General features: G+C 46.6%; 1 protein-coding gene across 6 annotated transcripts in view; it reads left to right on the forward strand.

Annotated features, from left to right (window-relative positions):
* FAM193A (family with sequence similarity 193 member A) overlaps positions 1-23,989 on the forward strand; it is a 195,489-nt gene that overhangs the window by 91,813 nt on the left and 79,687 nt on the right. For all 6 annotated transcript variants that reach the window (XM_055384378.2, XM_063705032.1, XM_031010479.3 and 3 more), the window contains exons 5-7: positions 2,159-2,393; positions 10,965-11,089; positions 17,834-17,981. In XM_055384378.2, coding sequence (XP_055240353.2) covers positions 2,159-2,393; positions 10,965-11,089; positions 17,834-17,981 — 508 coding nt within the window. The remainder of the gene's footprint in view (positions 1-2,158; positions 2,394-10,964; positions 11,090-17,833; positions 17,982-23,989) is intronic.

A 23,989-nucleotide genomic window follows, 5' to 3' on the forward strand; every position in this document is an offset into this window, starting at 1 on the left:
CCGCATCTGTTGAATGTGTGTGTGAGTTAGCGAATGAGCTTCCTAGCTTCTTCAGCATATTGCTGTCTCTCTCTTTTTTTTTTTTTTTTTTGAGACGGAGTCTTGCTCTGTCACCCAGGGTGGAGTGCAATGGCGCAGTCTTGGCTCACTGCAAGCTCCGCCTGGCGGGTTCACGCCATTCTCCTGCCTCAGCCTCGCGAGTAGCTGGGACTACAGGCGCCCGCCACCATGCCCGGCTAATTTTTTGTATTTTTAATAGAGACAGGGTTTCACCATGTTAGCCAGGATGGTCTCAATGTCGCCTCCCGAAGTGCTGGGATTATAGGCGTGAGCCACTGCACCCTGCCCCGCTGCCTCCTTTTTATATAATTAAAAAAAAAAATCTGTTTGCAAAAGTATCACATGGTTATTTCCTTAAATTTATAAAATACAGAAATAGACAAAAAAAAAAAAAAGATCTAAGTCCGACATGCTAAGAGAACAGTGACGTGGGTGTCTACTCTGCTTCTAAGTTTGGTTGTCTCTGTCAAAATTTGACTCTTCTGTGGCTTTATTTTAATAGATGAAATGCATTCTGTTTCAGAGGACAGTTTTTTATACTAGTAGTTGAAATGACAGTTGTCATGCTCAAAAAATTAATGTCTGTCTGAAATGTACTAACCATAATAGGAATCCCATCCATCTACACTGTTTTTTTAATCCACATTTTCCATAAGGCTTTACATGTTCCATTGCAAGATTTTACTTGGCACTTGTCTTTTATAGCCTAGGTAATATGGCAATTTAAAAATAGAACAGGTGACAACTTTCTTTTCTTTTGACATAATATGGTATGTAGGTGAAAGGATTTACTATGTAAAATCCAGGAGCTGTAGTTTAATACATTTTACAACTCATTTCTGTTAGAGTGATGAACTCAAACTGGTTTCTCCTGGTGATGGCTTATGGACGAATTTTTGTTATTACATCAGTGGTTTTAGGTTTCCATCTAGAGGCTCCTGGATTAAAATACAATTAAATTTAACCATAGCAATGCCAGTACTGTAGAATACTTTTTAAAATGTGCATTATCGGCCGGGTGCGGTGGCTCACGCCTGTAGTCCCAAGTACTTTGAGAGGCCAAGGCGGGCGGATCACAAGGTCAGGAGATCGGGACCATCCTGGCTAGCATGGTGAAACCCCGTCTCTACTAAAAATACAAAAAATTAGCCGGGCATGGTGGCGGGCACCTGTAGTCCCAGCTATTCGGGAGGCTGAGGCAGGAGAACTGTGTGAACCCAGGAGGTGGAGCTTGCAGTGAGCCGAGATCACACCATTGCACTCCAGCCTGGGTGACAGAGTGAGACTCCATCTCAAAAAAAAAAAAAAAAATGTGGATTATCATACACGTTTGTGTCAAAAATAATAGATTATCCCAAAGTTTGGCCTGAAATTCATGAAAATGCTCATTGCATTTGTGGCTTAGTCATGGGGTATGTATTTTTTTTTTCCTACTCTTCAGCCTACAAATTTTATTTTACACACCTTTATTGCTTTTTTGGTGGGATAATTGTTAAAAAAAAAGATAAACTGTGTCTAAAGTTTCCTCTTTTGATAAGCCTAATACAAACCCATTTGGATTGTACACTGAACTTCTAGAAAGAAGGAAAGAGCAGGCTGCCGCAGATCTGCAGCCAGGTGGCACCTCTCCTGGGATCAGTACTTTTTACTTGTTAACATATAAGCCTTTAAAGGAGTTTTCCCCAGCCTCGTGTCTGAGCATGTTCATCTGGGGCCAGCTGCTGAGAAGTGGTAGCGTGCTCTTCCAGCTGTGTGAGTTTACGCAAGTCACCCAACCTGTGTGGGCCAAAATGTCCCCTCTGTAAAGCAGGCACTGAACCCACACACAGCGAACTGAATTAGTGCACGTGCACGGACAGTGCTGTACAGAGAAAGCTCAATAAATGTCACTTCCTGTTCCCTAGTGACACTCTGTGCCCCGGATTCCCCATCCATTAGGTGGGGTGATCGTGCTTCTCACAGGTGGTTATGAGGAAGATGACTGTGTGGTCATCTAGAGGTGGTCACCTGTGGAAGGACTTCAGAAAAGATGCTCACTGACATCAGAGCACCCATGGGCCCTGGTGGGCGGGCCCTGGTGACCCTCTTCTCTGTGCAGGCTCTGCGAGAGGGATCCCTACCAGCTGTACCAGCGTCTGGAACAGCAAGCTCGAGAGTATGTGCTGGAGATGAAGGTCCGCCTGCTCCGGCAGCTGTCGGCTGCGGCCAAGGTGAAGGCACCGTCTGGCCTGCAGGGCCCGCCGCAAGCGCACCAGTTCATCTCCCTCCTGCTTGAGGAGTACGGCGCCCTCTGTCAGGCCGCACGCTCCATCAGCACCTTCCTTGGCACTCTGGTAAGAGAGAAAACGCGTGTTTTTCTTTCTGTTTGGATGAGCTGAAGAGAAGCATGTGGCAAGAGGAAGCTTCTCACGCATGTGTGCCAACCTCGCTGTCACACCCCCACACACTGTGATAGGCCCCTCTTCTCTACGGGAGAGGACATGTTTCCTCTCCTCTTTGTCTTTCCTCTGGACTTTGCCACTGGATAAAAGCATTGGATGGATTGATAACCAGGTGACACCTCATGGAAGTACTGTTTGGAGGACCTTGAGGCCCAGGGAACGAGGCATGGGGGCAGTGTGAGGGGAGCACTGATGTGTGCCTTTATAAGGAGACAGAGAAATCTCCGGTGTCTTACTTAGGTTGTTCATTCTTTTGTTGCTGTAGACAGAGCTGATATTAGGTGAAATGCCCATGAAGAGCATGAAGGCTGTAGAGGACAGCTTGTTTACCGCCCAGTAGCGTTCATTCATTCATGCAGGCATGCATGCACTCAGCAAGCCAGCACTGAGTTAAGGATCTGCTTGCAGTCTCAAGACAGGCCCTATCACCATCCTTGCCAATGGGGATCTGACAGTCCAAACAAAAGAGACACACAGATGGGTCCGGTTGCCTCAAAAGAGGAATCACTACATTGGGTGGAAGGAGCATGGTATAGAAATATGGTTACGAGTAGACTGCGGTCAATCCTCAACAGCCTCAGTGCCCCCACGCTTTGGAAGGAGACCAGAGACAAGCCCTCAAAGCTTCCTTGACTGTTACTAATAGTCTATGGAGTTTTTCATCACTTAAACTTTATTATTAAATAATACTTAACTGTATTTGGGTGCTAGTTTTGGGTGCTTTCTTTCTTTTAATAAAGAAAAGGAATTTATTTCTTATGGTTAGGAAGGCTGAGAAGTCTAAGTTTGAGGGGCCACATCTGGTGAGAGCTTTCTTGCAGGTGGGGACTTGGACTCTGAACAGTGTCCAAAGGTGGTACAGGGCATCACATGGCGAGAGGGCTGAGCATCAGTTTTGGGTGCTTTCTTAGTGGTAAACTTACATTTTGAAACAAATACAGTAAGCATTGGCATTGGTCTTTATCTGATTCTCAAGTTGATGGACCCTCTTAGAAAAATTTACATACAGCCCGGGTGTGGTGGCTCATACCTGTAATCCTAGCACTTTGGGAAGCCAAAGTGGGAGGATCACTTGAGCCCAGGAGCTTGAGACCAGCCTAGGCAACATGGAGAGACCCCATCTATACCAAAAAAATTTAAAATTAAATTAACCAGGCGTGATGACGCATGCTACTCAAGAGGCTGTGAGGCAAGAGGATCATTTGAGCTCAGGGTTGAGGCTGTGGTGAGCCAGTGTACTCCAGCTTGGGAATAGAGTGAGATCCTATCTCAAAAAGAAAAGAAAAAATTACATACATGTAATTGTAAGTCATTTCAGGGGGTTCACAGACTTCCTCAAGCTTCACTGCACCAAGCCATGGAGAGGTATCTATTCTGAGAAGAGGTAGCGAGGTGAATGAGTAGGGTGAGGGGTGGGGGTGGGGCAGGGGGGCAGTTACCCTGTTTCAAGGTCTGAGTCCACTGGGTAGTGCCACCAGGCTTCCTTCTGGTACCTCGTCCTTCCTCTGGCATCTCTCGCAGCACTGCCTCCCCGTCTCTACCTGAGAGTCTGCCTGCCCTTCAGAGGTTCAAATCCAGAGCCCCTCCTCTGTCTTCTACAAGAACATTGGCTCAGGTTAAGAAGGATGCTCTCCAGCCCACCTAAACCTGGTGCCCAGAGAGACTCTGGTAGTGAAGACAGCAGCTGTTGCTGCTCTCCAGAAAGTGCTGGCGAGGTCTGCACCTCCTCAGATAGTTACTGTAGGATACTGTTTTATGAAGCTGACAAAAATTAATTTGAACCATATTTATTAGAGCAAATTCCTAGCAGTTGACATAGAAATAATTTCTTGTGGCTTGAGGCCCGGTGCGGTGGCTCACGCCTGTAATTCCAGCACTTTGGGAGGCCGAGGCAGGCAGATCACCTGAGGTCAGGAGTTCAAGACCAGCCTGGCCAATATGATGAAACCCTGTCTCTACTAAAAATAACAAAAATTAGCCGGGCATGGTGGCGGGCGCCTGTAGTCCCAGCTACTCGGGAGGCTGAGGCAGGAGAATCACTTGAACCCGGGAGGCAGAGGTTGCGTTGAGCCAAGATTGTGCCACTGCACTCCAGTCTGGGCAACAGAGCGAGACTCTGTCTCACACACGAAACAAAACAAAATAAAAAAGAAATAATTGCTTGTGGCTTGAAAAAATTGCATACACCCAGAAGCTGTTTGATTAGTGTCTTTTTTCACTTCCTTTACACATAGAAATACCCACATTGATTTCTAGGGGTCCAGCAGACTAGATACCCTTAACTATTCCTTCCTCCAAGGGAAACAACTGAATTTACTAGATAATAAAAAAATAAGCCGGGCGTGGTGGCTTACGGCTATAATTCCAGCACTTTGGGAGGCCGAGGTGGTTGGATCACCTGAGGTCAGGAGTTAGAGACCAGCCTGGCCAACATGATGAAACCCCGTCTCTACTAAAAATGCAAAAAATTAGCCTGGCGTGGTGGCACGCGCCTATAATCCCAGCTACTTGGGAGGCTGAGGCAGGAGAATTGCTTGAACCTGGGAGGTGGAGGTTGCAGTGAGCCGAGATTGTGCTGCTGCACTCCAGCCTGGGCAACAAGAGCAAAACTCCGTCTCAAAAAAAAGATGAAATCTTTTAAAGTGTGGCTGAGATGGCATGAAAGGGAGTAAGTCGTAGTGGTGAAAAACCAATTGAAAGCTGGAATCCTGAGAAATACATGGGCTTGAAAGTCAGCATTTGCTGTGGGTATTTCTTCTGATCCTGGGAGACAAGAGACAACCTAGCCCAGGATGGGGTCTGCACATAATGCTGGGACTGTAAGTGACGACACCAGTAAGGTTGAAGTGGAAGCTCCGAGCACCGAAAGGGACAGCAGGGATCTGCAGCTCTCATGGCCTTGGGGTGGGGATGCAGGGAGTACAGCTTCCCAGAGACTTGGTAGCTGTCAGCCAGCTGCCACATGAGCTGGAGTCTGAATAAATGTTGGTGTGGTATGAACAGCCCAAGCCTGGAAATTACTTTACAGTGGTCCAGGGTTGCTGGTAAAGTCAGGCAGCATGCAGATCACCTCTGGAAACCTTCAATCTGACCTCAGAGAATTCGAATAGATAAAATCCCCCCAAATGAGCAGCTCAAAGTAAAAAAAGTCATAAAACACAAGGTTCATGACAGCACAGTTAAAAGCCAGCAGAAGCAGTAGACAGAATCACATAACAAAGATATTTAAATTTTCAAAAAAGAATATAGAGTAACTTTGTTAACTGTGCTTAAAGAAGCTTTGTAAAAGTTTGAAATTGGAAGTTAAGGATTAATACTCTAAAGAATGATAATTCAGATTTGAAAAAATATCAAAACTAGAAACAAAAACATTTTTTTAGAGATGATAGCTGAGAAATTCTCAGAATTACTGAAAAATACTAGTGTTCAGCAAGGAAACGTATCAGATTTCCCAAGTAAGATGTTGAAAAATCCTTCTCTGGTTATAGTATAGTGACAGCTACAGAACATCAAAGAAAAAGTGATCTCAGACACAAAACACAGGACTTTGTTGAAAATGGTCTGTGAGATGTTATAATGTGTAATTCTGGATTCTGGGTAGAGACTACAATGAATCTATGTACTCCTTACCCAGATGCGCAGTTAATCAGCATTTTGCCACTCTGACTTCATTATGCCTTCTTTTTCTTCCACTTTCTCTTCCCTCTTTTTGATGCAGTATTTTAGTATGGGTCCCAGACAATGTGCTTTTTGTCTTAGAATATTCCAATAAGTGTCTCTAAAAATAGTCATCCATTATCTTATGTAGCCACAGTTCCATTGTCACATCCATGAAGACTGACGGTAATAGTAATTTCTTACCGACTAATGCCAGTCAATCTCTTTTTATGGTTGGGTTATTCCAATCAGGACCCAAAAATCTTCACAAATTTAAAGCCACATTATTACACTGCCGTCCAGTGATCTATGCAGCACCAGCTTAAGATAAACTCGGTGTCTCAGGGCAGTAATTCTCAACAGTTTTGGACTTAGGCCCCTTTATACTTAAAAATTTAGGACCCCGAAGTGTGCTTTTTTATGCAGACTTACATCAGTACTTGCTGTATTGAAATTCAAACTGAGAAAAATTTTTAAATGCTTATTGTCATTTTAAAAATGTAAACTCTCATTAGATTACATAAATTGCATATTTTAACATATATTAGAGAATGTAACAAATAATACACTTTTACATTAGATAATGTAACATAAATTACACATGTAAAAATAACTATTTTCCAAAATAAAACATTGTTGCCCAGGCTGGAGTGCAATGGTGAGATCTTGGCTCACTGAAACCTCTGCCTCCCCAGTTCAAGCGATTCTCCTGCCCCAGCCTCCCAAATAACTGGGATTACAGGTGCCTGCCACCACATCTGGCTAATTTTTTTGTATTTCTTTTAGTAGAGATGGGGTTTCACCATGTTGGCCAGGCTGGTCTCGAACTCCTGACCTCAGGTGATCTGCCTGCCTTGGCCTCCCAAAGTTTTGGGATTATGGGCGTGAGCCAGTGCACCCGGCCAACATATTTCTTAAGAAGAGTGGGTCACTCACACCTCTCCAGATCTCTCTGTAAAAGCAGTGGGAGTCTCATCTTCTGCATTCAGTCTGTTGTCATAGGTTGTCTGGTTGAAGTTATTGAAGAAAATTCAACTTTTTACAGATAATGTAGTTGGTAAAAGGACGAATTTTTTTTTTTTTGAGACGGAGTCTTAGTTGGAAAAAGGAATAATTTGTTTTTTTGTTTTTTTTTTGAGACAGAGTCTCACTCTGTCTCAAAAAAAAAATCTCGCTCTGTCTCGCTGTGTCCCTCATGATCTCGGCTCACTGCAACCTCCGCTTCCTGGGTTCAAGTGATTCTCCTGCCTCAGCCTCCCGAGTAGCTGGAACTACAGGTGGGTGCCACCACGCCAGGCTAATTTTTTGTATTTTTAGTAGAGTTGGGGTTTCACTGTGTTAGCCAGGATGGTCTCGATCTCCTGACCTCGTGATTCGCCTGCCTTAGCCTCCCAAAGTGCTGGAATTACAGCCGTGAGCCACCGTGCCCTGCCAGGAAGAATATTTTAATAGCCTCTTCAAATCCTGATAGATCTTCTCTGAGAGTACACCAACGCGTGAGAGTTTCTTAATGGTTAGTTGCGATGTAGAGTCTGAAACTGTATCACTGAACTTACCCTACTCTGTTCCATTAAAATCCACAGGTTCCAGCTCACCCCATGAATGGACTCTCTACTTACACGTGGTTTGCTAGTGTCATTCATAGGTCATTTTGCAAATATTGATTCACTGAGTATCTTCTGGATGTTGACAGTTTTATTAATATAAAAAATGATATTTGTTCGTATCAGCACTGATCTCATCAGAAAGCTCTTTAAATGTGTAGGATCTTTCAAGCCAACAGCAGCAAATGCAAATTTTCTAAAGTTTTCTTTTTTGCTTGAAAGCTTAGATTTTATGATTAGCCACAGATTGTGTCACTTGTTTTCTTTGAAGCATCATGTTAACTTGCTGTGCAAACTCTGCCAGCTAGTTAGCTCTTCTGAACAGCACCCCCATTCTACTTGTTTTTGCTGAACTCACCGGATACTCTTGGACATAGAAAGGTATTCTCAGAAATGCAACTTTACTGGAGAATGCCCTCCCGTGAGGTTTATTCCACACTGCCTGGGGGATCAAACAGGATAATGAGTCATATTTTTTGTATTTACTTTAAATATTAAAGTAAAATTGAGGGACTGGGCGCGGTGGCCCACGCCTGTAATCCCAGCACTTTGGGAGGCCAAGGTGGGTGGATTACTTGAGCCCGGGAGTTCTAGACCAGCCTGGGCAACATGGTGAGATCCCGTCTCTACAGAAGATACAAAAATTAGCTGAGCGTGATAGTGTACACCTGTAGTCCCAGCTACTCCGGAGGCTGAGGCAAGAGGATTGCTTGAGCCTGGGAGGCGGAGGTTGCAATGAGCCAAGATTGCACCACTGCACTCCAGCCTGGGTGACAGAGTGAGACCCTATCTCAGTCAATCGACCAATCACTCAATATTTTTTTTAAAAGAAATCTAAAAAAAAAAAATAAAATTGTCACTAGGCTTAAGTTATGCTTCTAGTCATCTAGGGAACACCTCACCAGGCTATAATAGTGAAGTCTAAATTTTCATCCACAAAGACAGAAAGATCTCAAATATCCCGTTATTTCAGTCTATTGTAGGAACCACATTCTAAACATCTTCTCTTCCTTCTTTCAAACCCCCAAACCTTTTTTGTAGTGGGAAGTGAAAACAGTTTGCAGAGCCTGCCCTTAGGTCACTGACAAGCCTTTCTGCCTCTAGCTCAGCAGTTCTTCCATAGGCCTCACCTCTCATAGGAGCTGTGAGGACACATCCTGCAGAGCCCACCCCTGCATGCCCCGGTCCAGTTATTCGAGCCCCTCTATTCTGGTTCCACACCTGTCAATGGGGCATGGGCAGGGCAGTACCAGGTTCACAGGGAACTTACTGGAGGCATTGAATTCAGCGCTAAGGACAGTGCCTGGCCATGCTAGGCACTCAGGTGTTAACATGTGTTACTTAAGTAAACTCCAAGTTGATTTCCGGTTGTGAAGTGAGTCTGATATCTGTTTGTCTTGCATGCCTCACCTAGAGGTGTAATTTTAGATTTTATTAAAAATGCCAAATATCTTCATAAATTAGCCTTCACCCAGTGACCATTAGCAACTGGCCCAGAAAGCCAGACTTGTGATTCCACTCATAGACAGGCAGGTGGAAATGGCTATCCCAGAGGTTTCCAAGGGAGGCCAGACAAAGCCTCAGCTCTTCCAGGAGGCCCCTCCCTCAGCTAGTTGCCAACCTGGTCTGATCCAGGTGCTGCATTCACTCTCATGTACTCTTTGTCTTGTAGCTGAATCGTAAGTCAGGTCACTGCCTACTCTTCTGTTCCCCGGGAACCCCTGGAGAGCAGTGGACTACTGTAGCAGGAGGTAGTCTTCGTGTCCTCGTACCTGGCACAGGGCCTGGGCAGCATGGGCTTGGCATTTCACCTGCTTATTATTACAAGCACATTTGTGGGTTCCAGCCTGGTCCTGGGTATCAGTTACCTGGCCCTGGTCTCCTGCCACGTGCATTTTTCCTGTACTGAGTGTGCTTGCTCTGAGATATGCTTGGTGTGAAACAGGAGTGATGATGTTTCAATCTGGGAGGCACTGGTGAAAACACGATGAGGAAAAGTACTGGAAATGTTAAAAAAATGGAAGGTTTTAGATTTTCTGCAGATGGCATAGATTCATTGCTGAATCTCTCAATTCTTGTGTTTCCAGGTATGAAAACAGAGCTGTATCCAGCAAGGCTGGCACACAGTGGTCTAGCAGTATCACTGGTGTGCTCTCTCCCAATGTGTTTATAGGGGTTTACTTTCAATCATTATAATCATTATAATTTGTTCTCTCAGCCCCCATACCAACTAGGGTTATCAGGTGACATAACAGTGAAATCTTTGTGTCGTTCATTTGCCAAGGTCTCCATCAACTCAGCTTGGCTATATTGTAAACAGGAGCAGACCTCTAAACCCAGTCCCTGTGAGTGACCCGACTCAGGAGACATGGAGTAGCCAAGCATGATGAAGTGCAGCTTCCAGAGCTGGTGGTTGTTGAAGTCAGGAACATTCACCCAAAGATGTAACGTGATCTGAACACAAGTAGTGTCCATGTAGTTGACAGAGGGAAGCATGGATTCACACACGGATGGTTGTAGCAAGACTTATTAAATGTGAACATTACATTTAGGAAAGGTAATAATGACATCAACCTCAGTGATCTTGTGTTGGGGGCTTGCTGTACATCTCTGCTGACATCACTCTCTATGATGACTGGGACACTTCTAGGTTTTCGTGGTATTATCTAAAGTAATTGACAAGTTTGCCTACATTTATTAGGAAGACAAAAAACCTTACCTCTAATAGGGTCTTGCAAGTGGAGAAATTGTGTGTATTAATTAGAATGGAAGGTTTCTCCAAATAGGTAAGAAAATTGTTATCCTTTAGCATTGAGGGACTTGATGTATCTAAACTGTTTGAACTGTAAGGGCTTTCATTACATTTTAAAAGTATAATTGTGAGAAATGACTCTCAAACATGCAGTTACTGCTTTGTCTCTGTGCACACCTGTCACCCTGTCTTTGCAGCCCTTCTAAACTTGCCATTTTAGAGGGGAGGTGTGCTGAAATCCATGTCCGTGTAGTCAGAGTTCTGATCCACTGTGTGCCTTGGGACATACACGGAGCAGCACTTCTCATAAGCTGAACGCTCTGGGCCTGTGAAGAGGGATGTGTGCGTGGTGGGGGGAAATGGGGAGGGGGGAGGGAATCCCTCTGGGAATTTTCAAGTCTTTAGCAATTCACTACATCTTCTGTTTATCTTTTACTTTTTCTTAACCAGGAAAATGAACACTTGAAAAAGTTCCAAGTGACGTGGGAACTGCATAATAAACACCTGTTTGAAAATCTGGTCTTTTCAGAGCCACTTCTTCAGAGCAACTTGCCCGCACTGGTGTCACAGATCAGGTATTTTGCCTTAACCCGTATGTGTCTTTGTGGTGTGACAGCACAGTCTTTTCTCCTGACTGGTGTGCGTGTACCCGAGTACTACTGAGTATGAAAGTTCTTGCGGGAAAAATAACAGGGCTTAAAGAAAAAGATAGTTTGGGCCAAAAGCTCAAAACCTGAGAAGTAATACAATTAAACTTTTAAATGATAAGTCAATATAAATGCTACTAAGATGTAACACCACAAATTCCTCATACAGAAAAGCTACAGTAAATATAGCACTTTTCCTTGACAAGACCCATCCTTGGCTGGGCAGCTGTGGTGTGGTTCATGCTATGGCTCTTGGACATGTAGGGGAAATGGAGGAGGGAAGAGGCCCAGGTCTGAGGCTGCCCAAGGCCCTCCGGATACAGCTTGGTGTCTCCCACACATTCCCTTGCTACCCGACGCTCTGTTGCTCTGTCTCCTGGTGTAGCGCATCCATGTGGCTTTTTTCACGCTTGGGAGGCTGGCTGGGTTCTGTGCTTTCACTGAGAAAAAGGGGTGCAGAGTGCAGCAGTCACTCACTGGGTATTTGCTCGGGGTCAGAGTGAGAAGATTTAGGCTGGGCATGTGTTTGCCCTGTGGTACCATGTTCAGTTAGAAGGCATGTTCCTCCTGATGTGACGTTCCTCAGCAGAACGCTGTTCCCTGCACTGAGTCATGCATGAGCTACCACAGGTCTGCAGTTTGGTGATTTTGTTCTTTGGTGTTTTATTCTATTTACCACATGTGAGCACATTCCCATAATACAGACCCATCGTGACAGCAGCCATCTACATTTGACCACGTTAACCTATACTTAGGGGTGTGGTGGCTCATGCCTGTAATTCCAACACTTTGGGAGGCCTTAAGCGGGCGGATCACCTGAGGTCAGGAGTTTGAGACCAGCCTGGCCAACATGGTAAAACCCCGTCTCTACTAAAAATATAAAAATTGGCCGGGCTTGGTGGCACATACCTGTGATCCTGGCTACTCAGGAGGCTGAGGCAAGAGAATTGCTTGAACCCCAGAGGCAGAGGTTGCAGTGAGCCAAGAGTGCACCACTGCACTCTAGCCTGGGTGATGGAGTGAGATGCTGTCTCGGGGGAAAAAAAGTCGTTAGCTTCACAAAGCAAGGGAATAAATTGTTGTTCTGTTGACTACACCAGTTATTGCTATTTTATTTATTTTATTTTTGAGACAGTGTCTTGCTCTGTCACCCAGGCTGGAGTGCAGTGGCACAATCTCAGCTCACTGCAACCTCCACCTCCCAGGTTCAAGTGATTCTCCTGCCTCAGCCTTCTGAGTAGCTGGGATTGGGATTACAAGCTTGTACCACCACGCCTAGCTAATTTTTGTATTTTTAGTAGAGACGGGGTTTCACCATGTTGGCCAGGATGGTCTTGAACTCCTGATGTCAAGTGATCCACCTGCCTCAGCCTCCCAAAGTGCTAGGATTACAGGCATGAGCCACCATGCCCAATCTGCTTTTTTTCTCTTAAAATCCATATATTAGGCCAGGCGCGGTGGCTCACACCTCTAATCCCAGCACTTTGGGAGGCCGAGGCGGGCGGATCACGAGGTCAGATCAAGACCATCCTGGCTAACACGGTGAAACCTCGTCTCTACTAAAAATAAAAAAATTAGCTGGGCGTAGTGGCGCATGCCTGTAGTCCCAGCTACTTGGGAGGCTGAGGCAGAAGAATGGCGTGAACCCGGGAGGCGGAGTTTGCAGTGAGCTGAAATCGTGCCACTGCACTCCAGCCTGGACCACAGAGCGAGACTCCATCTGAAAACAAAATACAAAAACAAACAAACAAAAAGAATGCGTGTATTGACCCAGTCTTTGTTTCCTGTATTCCCAAATTTTATTTGAGGGGTCCTGACCATCTCCACTTCATAACCTTACCTCTAGAGAAAGCAATTAGGTAAAAGAGAATTGAGGACAAAAAGATCAGAAGCTACACATGCTGGCTCATGCCTCTAGCCCCGGCTACTTGGGAGGCTGAGGCAGGAGGATTGCTTAAGCGTAGTAGCTGGAGACCAGACTGGGTAACAGCGAGACCCCATCTCTTAAAAAAGAAAAAGGGCCAGGTGCGGTGGCTCATGCCTGTAATGCCAGCACTTTGGGAGGTCGAGGCGGGCGGATCATGAGGTCAGGAGATCGAGACCATCCTGGCTAACATGGTGAAACCCTGTCTCTACTAAAAATACAAAAAAAAAAAAAGAAAATTAGCCGGGCATGGTGGCGGGCGCCTGAAGTCCCAGCTACCCGGGAGGCTGAGGCAGGAGAATGGCGTGAACCTGGGAGCGGAGGTTGCAGTGAGCCGAGATCACGCCACTACACTCCAGCCTGGGGGACAGAGCGAGACTCCGTCTCAAAAAAACACACAAAAAAATCAGAACAAGGTGTTACGGGGCGTGTGGCCAGCTGGCAGGTGGGCTGCAGACCCTTCCAGTGTTCCCTGTGCCCTGGCCTGCTCCTTAGCCATTCCTTCCCTTCTGTGGCCACTGTGTATCAAGATTGGAAAGTCCTTACTGTGACCCTTGCAGAAGAAAAGGCATCGGAAGAGAATTCACAGTGGTGAATCTGGAATGTGGAGTAGGCTTTGTCCCTGGTTGTGATGTTCAGATTCATCAAAAGCACTTTTCATGAGAAGACATGCATCTTGGGAGAGGGGCTCTGAAAACAAGATTCCAGGGTATCTACCTTAAAAAAAATATTTTACTGGTAAGCCAGTGAGTTTCGTCAGCCTGTCAGACTGTGGGTGGGTGACTGAAACTGGAAGTGCATCATAAAACTCCCATCTTTTTTTTTTTTTTTTTTTTTTTTTTGTTGGAGACAGAGTCTTGTTCTGTCACCCAGGCTGGAGTGCAGTGGTGAGATCTTGGCTCACTGCAAGCTCTGCCTCTCAGGTTCACACCATTCTCCTGCCTCAGCCTCCCAAGTAGCTGGGACTACAGGCGCCTGCCACCACACCTGGCTAATTTTTTTTTTTGTATTTTTAGTAGAGACGGAGTTTCACCGTGAAAACTCCCATCTTTTTCTGTGCCCTAGTTCTGGATTTTCTGTTTGCTCATTGGGTATGATGGTCAGACTCCAACCATGAGCCACGTCTCTAGTGTGGATGCTGGATCTCAAGCTGCAGTCTCACTTCTCATTTTTGGGACCCACAGGGAGTTGAGGGAGAAGGATAAACACAGACAGGGACAGAGTGAGGCCAACCAGCACGTTCCCTGAGCAGCACTGACGACGCCAGGACACGCCATGCCTTTGTGCTCTGCAGCTGACTCCCTTGTCAGCCTGAGACTAATTCAAGATAATTCAGATTTGCATTGCTAGTGTACAGATACACATTTAACAATTCATAAAAATTTTGCTACTGATTACATACAAACACCCCTTAAAGCTTCTGCATCATATGAAATACCTATGGTACAATTCACCCACTTAAAATGTACAATTCAGTGACTTTTGATATATTACATTTTTTAAAAGTTATGGTAAAGTATATATAACATAAAGCTTACCATTTTAACTAGTGTATATTTCAATAACATTAATTATATTCATAGTGTTTATAACCATTACCACCATATACTATAAAATTTTTTCCTCACCCGAAACAGTAACTCTACCCATTAAACAGTAACTCTCCATTGCCCCCTTCTTTTTCCCCATAGCCTTTGAAAGTCTGTAATGGGCAGGTTCCTTCCCTTGACTCCCCACCATTTTTTGTCTTAAAATGTATTTATGAAAGAACTGGGCCATCTGTCCTGGGGGTGCTTTGGTCTGGATCCTGCGTGGGCATGTTCACAGAGCAGTTTGGCCACCTCCATCCTCTGTCCTGCCTGAGAATTGGTGGTAGGATCTGAAGGTTCTGGACGGCTCTGCTCAGATCCCCTGGCAGGCCAAGGCGTAGGTGGGGGGTGTTTCTATCAGGGGGTGCATCCCTCAGGCCTGCTTCTCTTTGTTGTGGGTATCGGTAGCCCAATGTGGGCTTCACTTTAAATATATATTAATTAGGCTAATAAAACTTACCCAAACCAATGTTATTTCATTCTTTTTATCAATAATAATGTTTCACATACACATTGGTAACATTACAGTAAGCGTATTTCCATGCTGCTGTCTTGTATTTGCAAGCTCAATATTTAGATGGAAACCTGTTTGCTGAGCCATTGATTTAATTCAACCGTGTGGATAGTCCCTGTGACTCTTTTGATCCTAGCACAGCTTTGCTTGCAGGGAAGCCCTGTGCCTGCAGATTGCTTTCCAATTATACCACCAAAGATATCCACAAACCCCCTCCCCCACCCACTTTGCTCTCCCTTGGCTCAAAATAATCTGAATTCTATAACTTGGAAGAGATAAATTCTTAACTTCCAGGAGGAGCAGGATGAGGAACACATGACAGGGTATAATGCCGCATCCCAACGTTCCAGGTGGAGCAAATAGGGGCAGGATGGAATTGGGTAGAAGCTGGATTCTGTGTGAAGAATGGAAACCAGTCACGGAAGAGCAAGGCTGGCAGAGAAGAAGTGGGAGAAAAACTACTTCATGGGCTGCAGTGTGGCAGAACCCTGGCGCCACTGGAGTCCATGTCTTAAGGAGTTTTGTCTCCTGAGGGGCAGAAACAGCCTTAGGAGAACAGCTTTGATGTTTTGAAGTAGCCTCAATCCATGTGCGTCAGTATTGTTTCTTTCCTTTGGGCTTCCCTAAATGACTGCCCAGTTACACCTAACCTCTGCTGCCTCCCCTGGAGAGACTGCAATAGGTGAGTGCACAGATGGCTTCAGTAGCTGCGAGGTTCCCAGGTGTGATTTACCTGAGGGTGGAAATAGGTCAGAGGAGAAGAGGGAGTCATTCCTGCCCATTTCACCCATGAAAAGATCCTAATTTCCACATAGTTTGTTTATTATAAAATCATTAGATTGTCATTACAAATAAAATTATGAAAATATAGAAAATCGTAAACAAAGTTAGGTTTTATAAATAATTTAGTATTTCTTATACATTTTTTCCCTATGTCCACTATACATATTTTTAAACATGCTGTAGTCATATCTTTAGTTACCATGGGCATATTTCCATTTCAAAATATATATGTGTATATATACATGAATGTGTGTGTGTGTGTGAATGGGTAGATGTAATTATAAAATTGGTAACAAGTATCTAGTTACCAAGTACTGATTCTCCTAGATGTGCCATGATGCATTTGGTAGCTTCTAGTGTTTTATGTAAACAGTGCTGATCCCTAACCTTGCACAGAATCTTTGTGCTCTTGATATATTATAAACATGGTATTTGATTCTAAGCCATCCTTGTCAAGATGCCTTTATTCCACTTATTTTGGCTCACACTGATAGACTTAGGTATTAGGAACATGAATTTTTTCTGGTAATAATCTACATGTGTCTCCACACCACTCCCCGTCCTCCTCCTGACCCCAGCCCCCAGCCTTCTGTCTCCCAATCACCATCTTGCTCAGTCTTTTCAGAAATCGAGATGTTTTTTCTCACTGTCCACCTGCATGTGTGTCTTTTGTTTCCCATTTATTTTCTCATTTTCCATCTTGCCATCTTTCTTTTTTTTCTTTTTTTATTGAGGCAGAGTTTCACCCTGTCTCCCAGGCTGGAGTGCAGTGGCACGATCTCGGCTCACCCCAACCTCTGCCTCCCAGGTTCAAGCGATTCTTCTGTCTCAGCCTCCTGAGTAGCTGGGATTACTGGCATGTGCCACCACACCCAGCTAATTTTTGTATTTTTTGTAGAGACGGGGTTTCTCCATGTTGGCCAGGCTGGTCTTGAACTCCCGACCTCAGGTGATCCCCTCTCCTCGGCCTCCCAAAGTGCTGGGATTACAGGCGTGAGCCACTGCGCCTGACCTCCATCTTTCTTAATACAATATAATATAGTAGACAGAAAACTGTAACTATATTTCTTCAAGTAAATCAGATTTTGTTTTGCTTTATTTGAAAACCAGATCTAAATTTTATGTCTCATTAAGTGTTTTGTTTTCTCTGAGCCAGTTGTATTTTCAAGAGTAAAATAACTTTGTATCCCCATATTTATCTTTTTATCATTTTTATTTTTATCTATTTTGATTTTTTCTTTGCAATTCCATATTTGGTAAACTGAATTGTTAAGTCATAGTCTTTAGAGACGTGTTCTTCAGTGCTCATTTTTTTCTTAGAAGCTGTTGTTTCTTTGAGCATCTCCTTTTTTTTTTTTTTTTTTTGAGACAGATTCTCGCTCTGTTGCCCAGGCTGGAGTGCAGTGGTGTGATTTCGGCTCACTGCAACCTCCACCTCCCGGGTTCAAGCGATTCTCCTGTCTCAGCCTCCTGAGTAGCTGGGGCTATGAGTGCCTGCCACCACACCCGGCTAATTTTTTTGTATTTTTAGTAGAGATGGGGTTTCACCATATTGGTCACGCTGGTCTCGATCTCCCGACCTCAGGTGATCCACCCACCTCAGTCTCCCAAAGTGCTAGGATTACAGGTGTGAGCCACTGTGCCCAGCTGAGCATCTCCTTTTTACAAGTCTGTCCTGGGTGCCTTGCATGGGGATCTATTGATCCCTCACAGCTCCCTGCTGTGGTGCAGAGTGGCACCCTGTTTTCCACGTTGGGAGGTGAGATGACAAAGCAGGATAGTATCAGCAGGAAGCACATTTCTGATCTCTGCTTCAGAGCCTTTGGGTTCTTTCCTTTGTTACAAGGCCTTCTCTCTCCTAGGCTAGGAACCACCACACACGACACCTGCAGTGAGGACACATACAGTACTTTGCTGCAGAGGTACCAGCGCTCCGAGGAGGAGCTGCACAGAGTCGCCGAGGAGTGGCTGGAGTGCCAGAAGAGGATCGACGCCTATGTCGACGAGCAGGTGAGTGCCACCCGGGACCACCACACCCCGCGCACATCCTCAGACGGCCCTGTTGAAGGCAGCACCAAGTCACTAGCTTTGTCCTGAGCTGCAAGCCAGGAATTCCCGACTGAGGCCCAGAGGCGCATGTGGGTAGCCCTTGTGTGTCAGCTGCTGGTTTTCCGGAAGGGATGGGAAACCTGTTGGCATCACAGATGGCTTGGGCCTCCTGGGCCTGAGGTGTGGTGGCAGCAGTTGGTCAAGTTCGCCTTGGCCTGGGCACACCTGCTGTCACTCACACGGGCTGTCACCAGGCTCTGCACCCCAGGTAGGAGGTTTTTCTTTTTTTTTGAGATGGAGTTTTGCTCTTGTTGCCCAGGCTGGAGTGCAATGGTGAGATCTGGGCTCACCCCAACCTCCGCCTCCCGGGTTCAAGTGATTCTCCTGCCTCAGCCTCCCGAGTAGCTGGGATTACAGGCATGCACCAACCATGCCTGGCTAATTTTGTATTTTTAGTAGAGACGGGGTTTCTCCATGTTGGTCAGGCTGGTCTCGAACTCCCGACCTCAGGGGGTTTGCCTGCCTCAGCCTCCCAAAGTGTTAGGATTACAGGTGTGAGCCACCACGCCTGGTCCAGGTAGGAGGTTTTTTAAGTCCAGTAGCTGTTTACTGAGCACTCTGCTGTTGAGAGCTCATTGTCCATCTGTCCTAGTCTAGAAGGGAGTGCAGACACATGCACAGGTGGCAGGTGGCTCACCAGGTGGAAGACAGAAGAGGGAGGGCACCTGCTGGAGGTGGATGTGAAGGGAGGGCGCTCAGGCAGCCCAAGCCTGTCAGACAGAGCAGGGCTTTGAGACGGCGCCCCCTCCCCCGCCCTTCCCACCCCTGACCTGCCTGCTCTCCTAAAGCAGGGTTGGGCCAGGAAGGAATTGAGAGCGGCCCTGGTTTAAAGAAGACACTAGTGTGAGCAGGGGTAAAGAAGGAATGACTGAGTTTCTCTTTTGCACTTCGGAGACTCTCTGTAGGAAAATGGAACCTGGGCTCTAGCCTAAGACATGTGCTGGTTCCATGTCTGCCCTGGCATGGTGAGTGCCATGTGGATGCCACCTGTGGCTCCTTGTCAGTGTTCCTTGTCAGTGCTGTGAGGGACTGGGAAGAAGGAAGGGACTAGCATGTGCTTGCTGCCTCCAAGAAGTGTGTCATTGATTTCACAGCTACAGGCCGTGTTTTCTGTTGCTGTTCTCTACTGCAGCCACAGGGACTAGAGCTACAAATGGTCTGTTGTTTGGATTTTCGCGGGTTTTCTCTTACTCCATTCTTCTGCATTCTCAGCCTCCCAAAGTACTGGGATTACATTTGTGAGCCACTGCGCCTGGCCTGCTGGCTTTTTTTGAACCTGCATCAGCTTCAGTGGAGTAAGTTCCAACTTCGTCACATGCGGAATTCTGTGCTGTTGAGCTTGTCTTAGGGCAGGTGGCCCTGAGATTCTCCCATGACTCTGCGCCTCTTCCTTGGCTGCTGTACGCACAGCACATCAGGGTGAGGAGGGGCCTCAGAGATCACTTTGGTCCTGGGAGACTCCCTCTGTGTCCTGTGCCTCATGGTGGGGCCTGAGAGAGCAGTTGCTGTTTTGTGTTTTCTTCAAAGTGGGTGTATTCCTAATTCATGTTTTTGTCTGTTTTTGCAACCAGAGACTTTCCTGCTGTGGCTTGTCACTGACCAGCGACTTCTTAGCCTGGACTACTGTGAGAGCAGGGTCTGGATGCCAGGTGGGGAGGGCAGAGTCTCCTGCTGCAGCAGCATCTCAGCAGCCTTCATCTCATGAGGCCTGGAGCATCCCAGGGGCTGCAGCTGTGCCATGTGGGGGCAGCACAGCAGAGAGGGCGCTGAAAGCTGCATTCCCCTCTGCCATCTGTGGGTGCACCAGCCCATTTTCACAAGTTTGCTGTTCTGGTAGAGGGAGCAGGAGTTGGGGGAAGCTAGGACAGTGGGCATTAACCTTCTCCAGGAAGTGGGCATCTTCAGCAGAGGCTCTTCAGGGCTGTGGCCATGCAGGAGGGCCAGTAGTGTGTCCAGGTCACCACTCCCTGGGATGTTCTTGACTTGAGTCCCAGGGAGAACCCTGCACGGCAGTCAACACCAGAATGTCCTGGATCTGCCCCATGAGTCTTTTCCCTCCCCACCTGCAAAATGAGATAATTATGTTAGGTGATGTTTTAGTGTTATACGAGCTTTTAATTCCAAATAAGTTTTTCCTGTGTTATTTTTAAAAAGTAAAACTGGCCAGGTGCAGTGGCTCACACCTGTAATTTCAGCACTTTGGGAGGCTAAGGTGGGAGGATCACTTGAGCCCAGGAGTTTGAGACCAGCCTGGGCAACATAGTGAGACCTTGTCTCTACAAAAAATTAAAAAATTAGCCAGGCTGGGTGCCATGTGTTTGTGGTTCTGGCCACTTCAGAGAGTGAGTTGGGGAGGATCACTTAAGACCAAGAGTTAGAGGCTGCAGTGATCTATGACGGTGCCACTGCACTGCAGCCTGGGAGACAGAGTGAGACCCTGTCTCAAAAAAAAAAAAAAAAGCCGGGCTTAGTGGCTCACACCTGTATTCCTAGCACTTTGGGAGGCTGAGGCAGGTGGATTATTTGAGCCCAGAAGTTTGAGATCAGCCTGGGTGACATAGATAGACCTTGTCTCTACAAAAATACAAAAATTAGCCTGCCATGGTGGTGTGCACTTGTAGTTTCAGCTACTCGGGAGGCTGAGATGGGAGGATCACTTGAGCCTAGGAGGTTGAGGCTGTGGTGAGCTATGATCATGCCACCACACTCCATCCTGGGCAACAGTGAGACCCTATCTCAAAAAATGAAAAAAATATATAGGCATAGGGACAGTAAATAGTCCCTGTGTTGGTATTGCACTGTGGGTTGCTGGTTACTGGGTGCCCTACAGAGCAGGGGTCCCTAACCCTTGGGTCACAGACCAGTACTAGTCCATGGCCTGTTAGGAACCAGGCCGCACAGCAGGAGGTGAGTGGCCGGTGAGCCAGTGAAGCCTGTCAGTGTTTATAGCCACTCCCTATTGCTTGCATTACCACCTGAACTTCTCATGTCAGATCAGCAGAGACATTAGATCTTCACAGAAGCATGAACCCTATTGTGAATTGCGTGTGCAAGGGATCTAGATTGTACGCTCCTCATGAGAATCTAATGTCTGATGATCTGTCACTGTCTCCCATCACCCCTAGATGGGACCATCTAGTTGAAGGAAAACAAGCTCAGGGCTCCCACTGATTGTGCATTGTGGTGAGTTGTATAATTATTTCATTCTATATTACAGTGTAATAATAATAGAAACAAAGTGCACAATAAATGTGATGAGCTTGAATCATCCCAGAACCATCCCCTTGCCTCACCTGGTTTGTGGAAAAGTTGTCTTCCGTGAAATCAGTCCCTGGTCCTAAAAAGGTTGGGGACCACTGCTCTAGAGCACATTCCATGGCACCTCTGCAGGGTGGTTTATTGAGAGCACAGAAGGAGGGAGGAGCATGAGATCTCAGGCCATCAGCAGACACTGTGAAGGAAAGACCTTGAGAAGGAAAACGGAAGGCGAGGGGCCGGCTTTCCTGCCGAGCTCACTCTCGTCACCGGGGCTCAAGGGAACGAAGCGCACCTGCTCTGGCCTCATGGGTGCAGTGGGGGAAGAGGGGTGAGGTGTGGGAAGCCAAGACCACCCTGGCTGGGGGCAGAGACGGGAGCTCAGGGCTCTGAAGCCCAGGGAGAGGCCGCTGTGCAGGGCGGGGTTTCAAGACTCCCACAGAGGCTGCTTGTGGGAAGCACGTGAAAGGCTCCTTAATCCAAGAGTGTCTCTGTTGACGACATAGTGCCACCTGCTAAGTCTCTGTCTTGCCAACATGAGCTGCAGTCAAGTTGTATTGCATTAGGTCATTGAAACCTCCCAAGTACATAGGACCCCACCTGCCTTTACCAAGGACCTCATCAAAAAAGAGGTGCCCCAAGCACCTTCTGGGAAGGCATGGATAGCTGCCCACAGTACACTCTAATGGCAGCAACAGTATTTGCCTTTCGCCCACAGAACGCTGTCTCAGGGCCCTCCTCCACAGTCTTGTTAGTTTTTGTAGCAGTAACAGATGTGCAGATGGAGAAGCTGAGTGTTGGTGAATCCACTGGAGGGTGGCATCAGACCTGGAAGGGTGTGTGTATCAGTCCATTTTCACACTGCTATAAAGAACTACCTGCGGCCGGGCTTGATGCTCACGCCTGTAATCCCAGCACTTAGGGAGGCCAAGGTGGGCGGATCACCTGAGGTCGGGAGTTCAAGACCAGCCTGACCAACATGGAGAAACCCCGTCTCTACTAAAAATACAAAATTAGCCGAGCGTGGTGGCACATGCCTGTAATCTCACCTTCTCAGGAGGCTGAGGCAGGAGAGTCACTTGAACCCGGGAGGCAGAGGTTGGGGTGAGCTGAGATCATGCAATTTCACTCCAGCCTAGGCAACAAGAGCGAAACTCTGTCTCAAAAAAAAAAAAAACAAAAAAACAAAAAACCTACCTGATTCTGGGTAATTTATAAAGAACAGAGATTTCATTGATTCACAGTTCCGCATGGCTGGGGAGGCCTTAGGAAACCTATAATCATGGTGGAAGGAGAAGAAGAGGCAAGGCACGTCTTCGGAATGGCAGGAGAGAGAGAGCAAGAGGGGAAATGCCACACTTCTGAGCCATCATATCTTGTGAGAACTCGCTATCATGAGAACAGCATGGGGGAAATCCGCCCCCATGATCCCATCACATCCCACCAGGTTCCTCCCCTGACATGTGGGGATTACAGTTTGACATGAGATTTGGGTGGGGACAAAGGTGAACCATATCAATGTGACAGGTTGACATGACGTCACAGGGCAGACGTGGAAGGTCCTGTAATCAGGGTGTGGTAGCAGCCTCGCTGCCTGTCCTCAGGACAGCTCTGACCAGGCTGGATCCCCCTGGCAGGGAAGCATAAGAGGTTGCTGGCCTGAGTGGTCAAGAAGTGACCATTGTGAAGCAGACATTCAGCTCGTCCCAGACAGCCCCCAGGAGCAGAGTCCAGACCCCGTGTAGATGTGTGTGATCAGAAAGAGTCCCTTGCAAGGGTCATTCGAAGGCAGAGTGGGCTGTAGTGTGGAGATGAGTTCCCCGTGATAGGGAATGTGGAGAATAGTTGGAGAGGTATTTGGACTAGGTGACCATGAGGTCTCGTCTCAGATTTCATTTCAGGGACACATCTGTCCCTGACGGGGGCTGGTGGCCTCTGTGCCTGGTATTCATTGTTTCCCAGGGATTTGCAGAGTACCCTTCATGGGAGGCACTTGTCTGCAAGTCTAAGTGCAAATCAGCCTTGCCTGGGTGTGTCGGTGGTTCCTGTCCTGGTGTTGAACAGGAGACGCTGGCCTATTGCAGAGAAGCTTTGAGTCTGGAAGCTTTTCTGAATGGAACTCCCACCTCCCTTTCTCCTGCATTTGGTGTTTTTCTTCTGTAGGATTGATGCTGTTCACTTGATTTATCCCTGGTGTATTAGTCCATTCTTGCATTGCTATAAAGAAATACCTGAGACTGGATAATTTATAAAGAAAAGCAGTTTAATTGGCTCACGGTTCTGTGGCTGTGTAGGAAGCATGGCTGGGAGGCCTCGGGAAACTTACAGTCATGGTGGAAGGTGAAGGGGAAGCCAGCACATCTTACGTGGCTGGAGTAGGAGGAAGGAGGGTGGGGAGGTGCTACACACTTTTAAACAACAAGATCTTCTGAGAACTCACTATCACGAGAACAGCACCTTCAGGGAAATCTGCCCCCATGATCTGATCACCTCCCACCAGGCCCCATCTCCAACAATGGGGATTACAGTTTGACATGAGATTTGGGCGGGGACACAGATCTAAGCCAGATCTAAGCCATATCACCTGGCTTTCCCTTCATGTTATCGACATAAGTTTCTGAGGTTGTGAATAACTTGTAACCTTCAGGTGACTT

Source organism: Gorilla gorilla, chromosome 3, assembly GCF_029281585.2.
Source record: "Gorilla gorilla gorilla isolate KB3781 chromosome 3, NHGRI_mGorGor1-v2.1_pri, whole genome shotgun sequence".
Classification (NCBI taxonomy): Eukaryota; Metazoa; Chordata; class Mammalia; order Primates; family Hominidae; genus Gorilla; species Gorilla gorilla.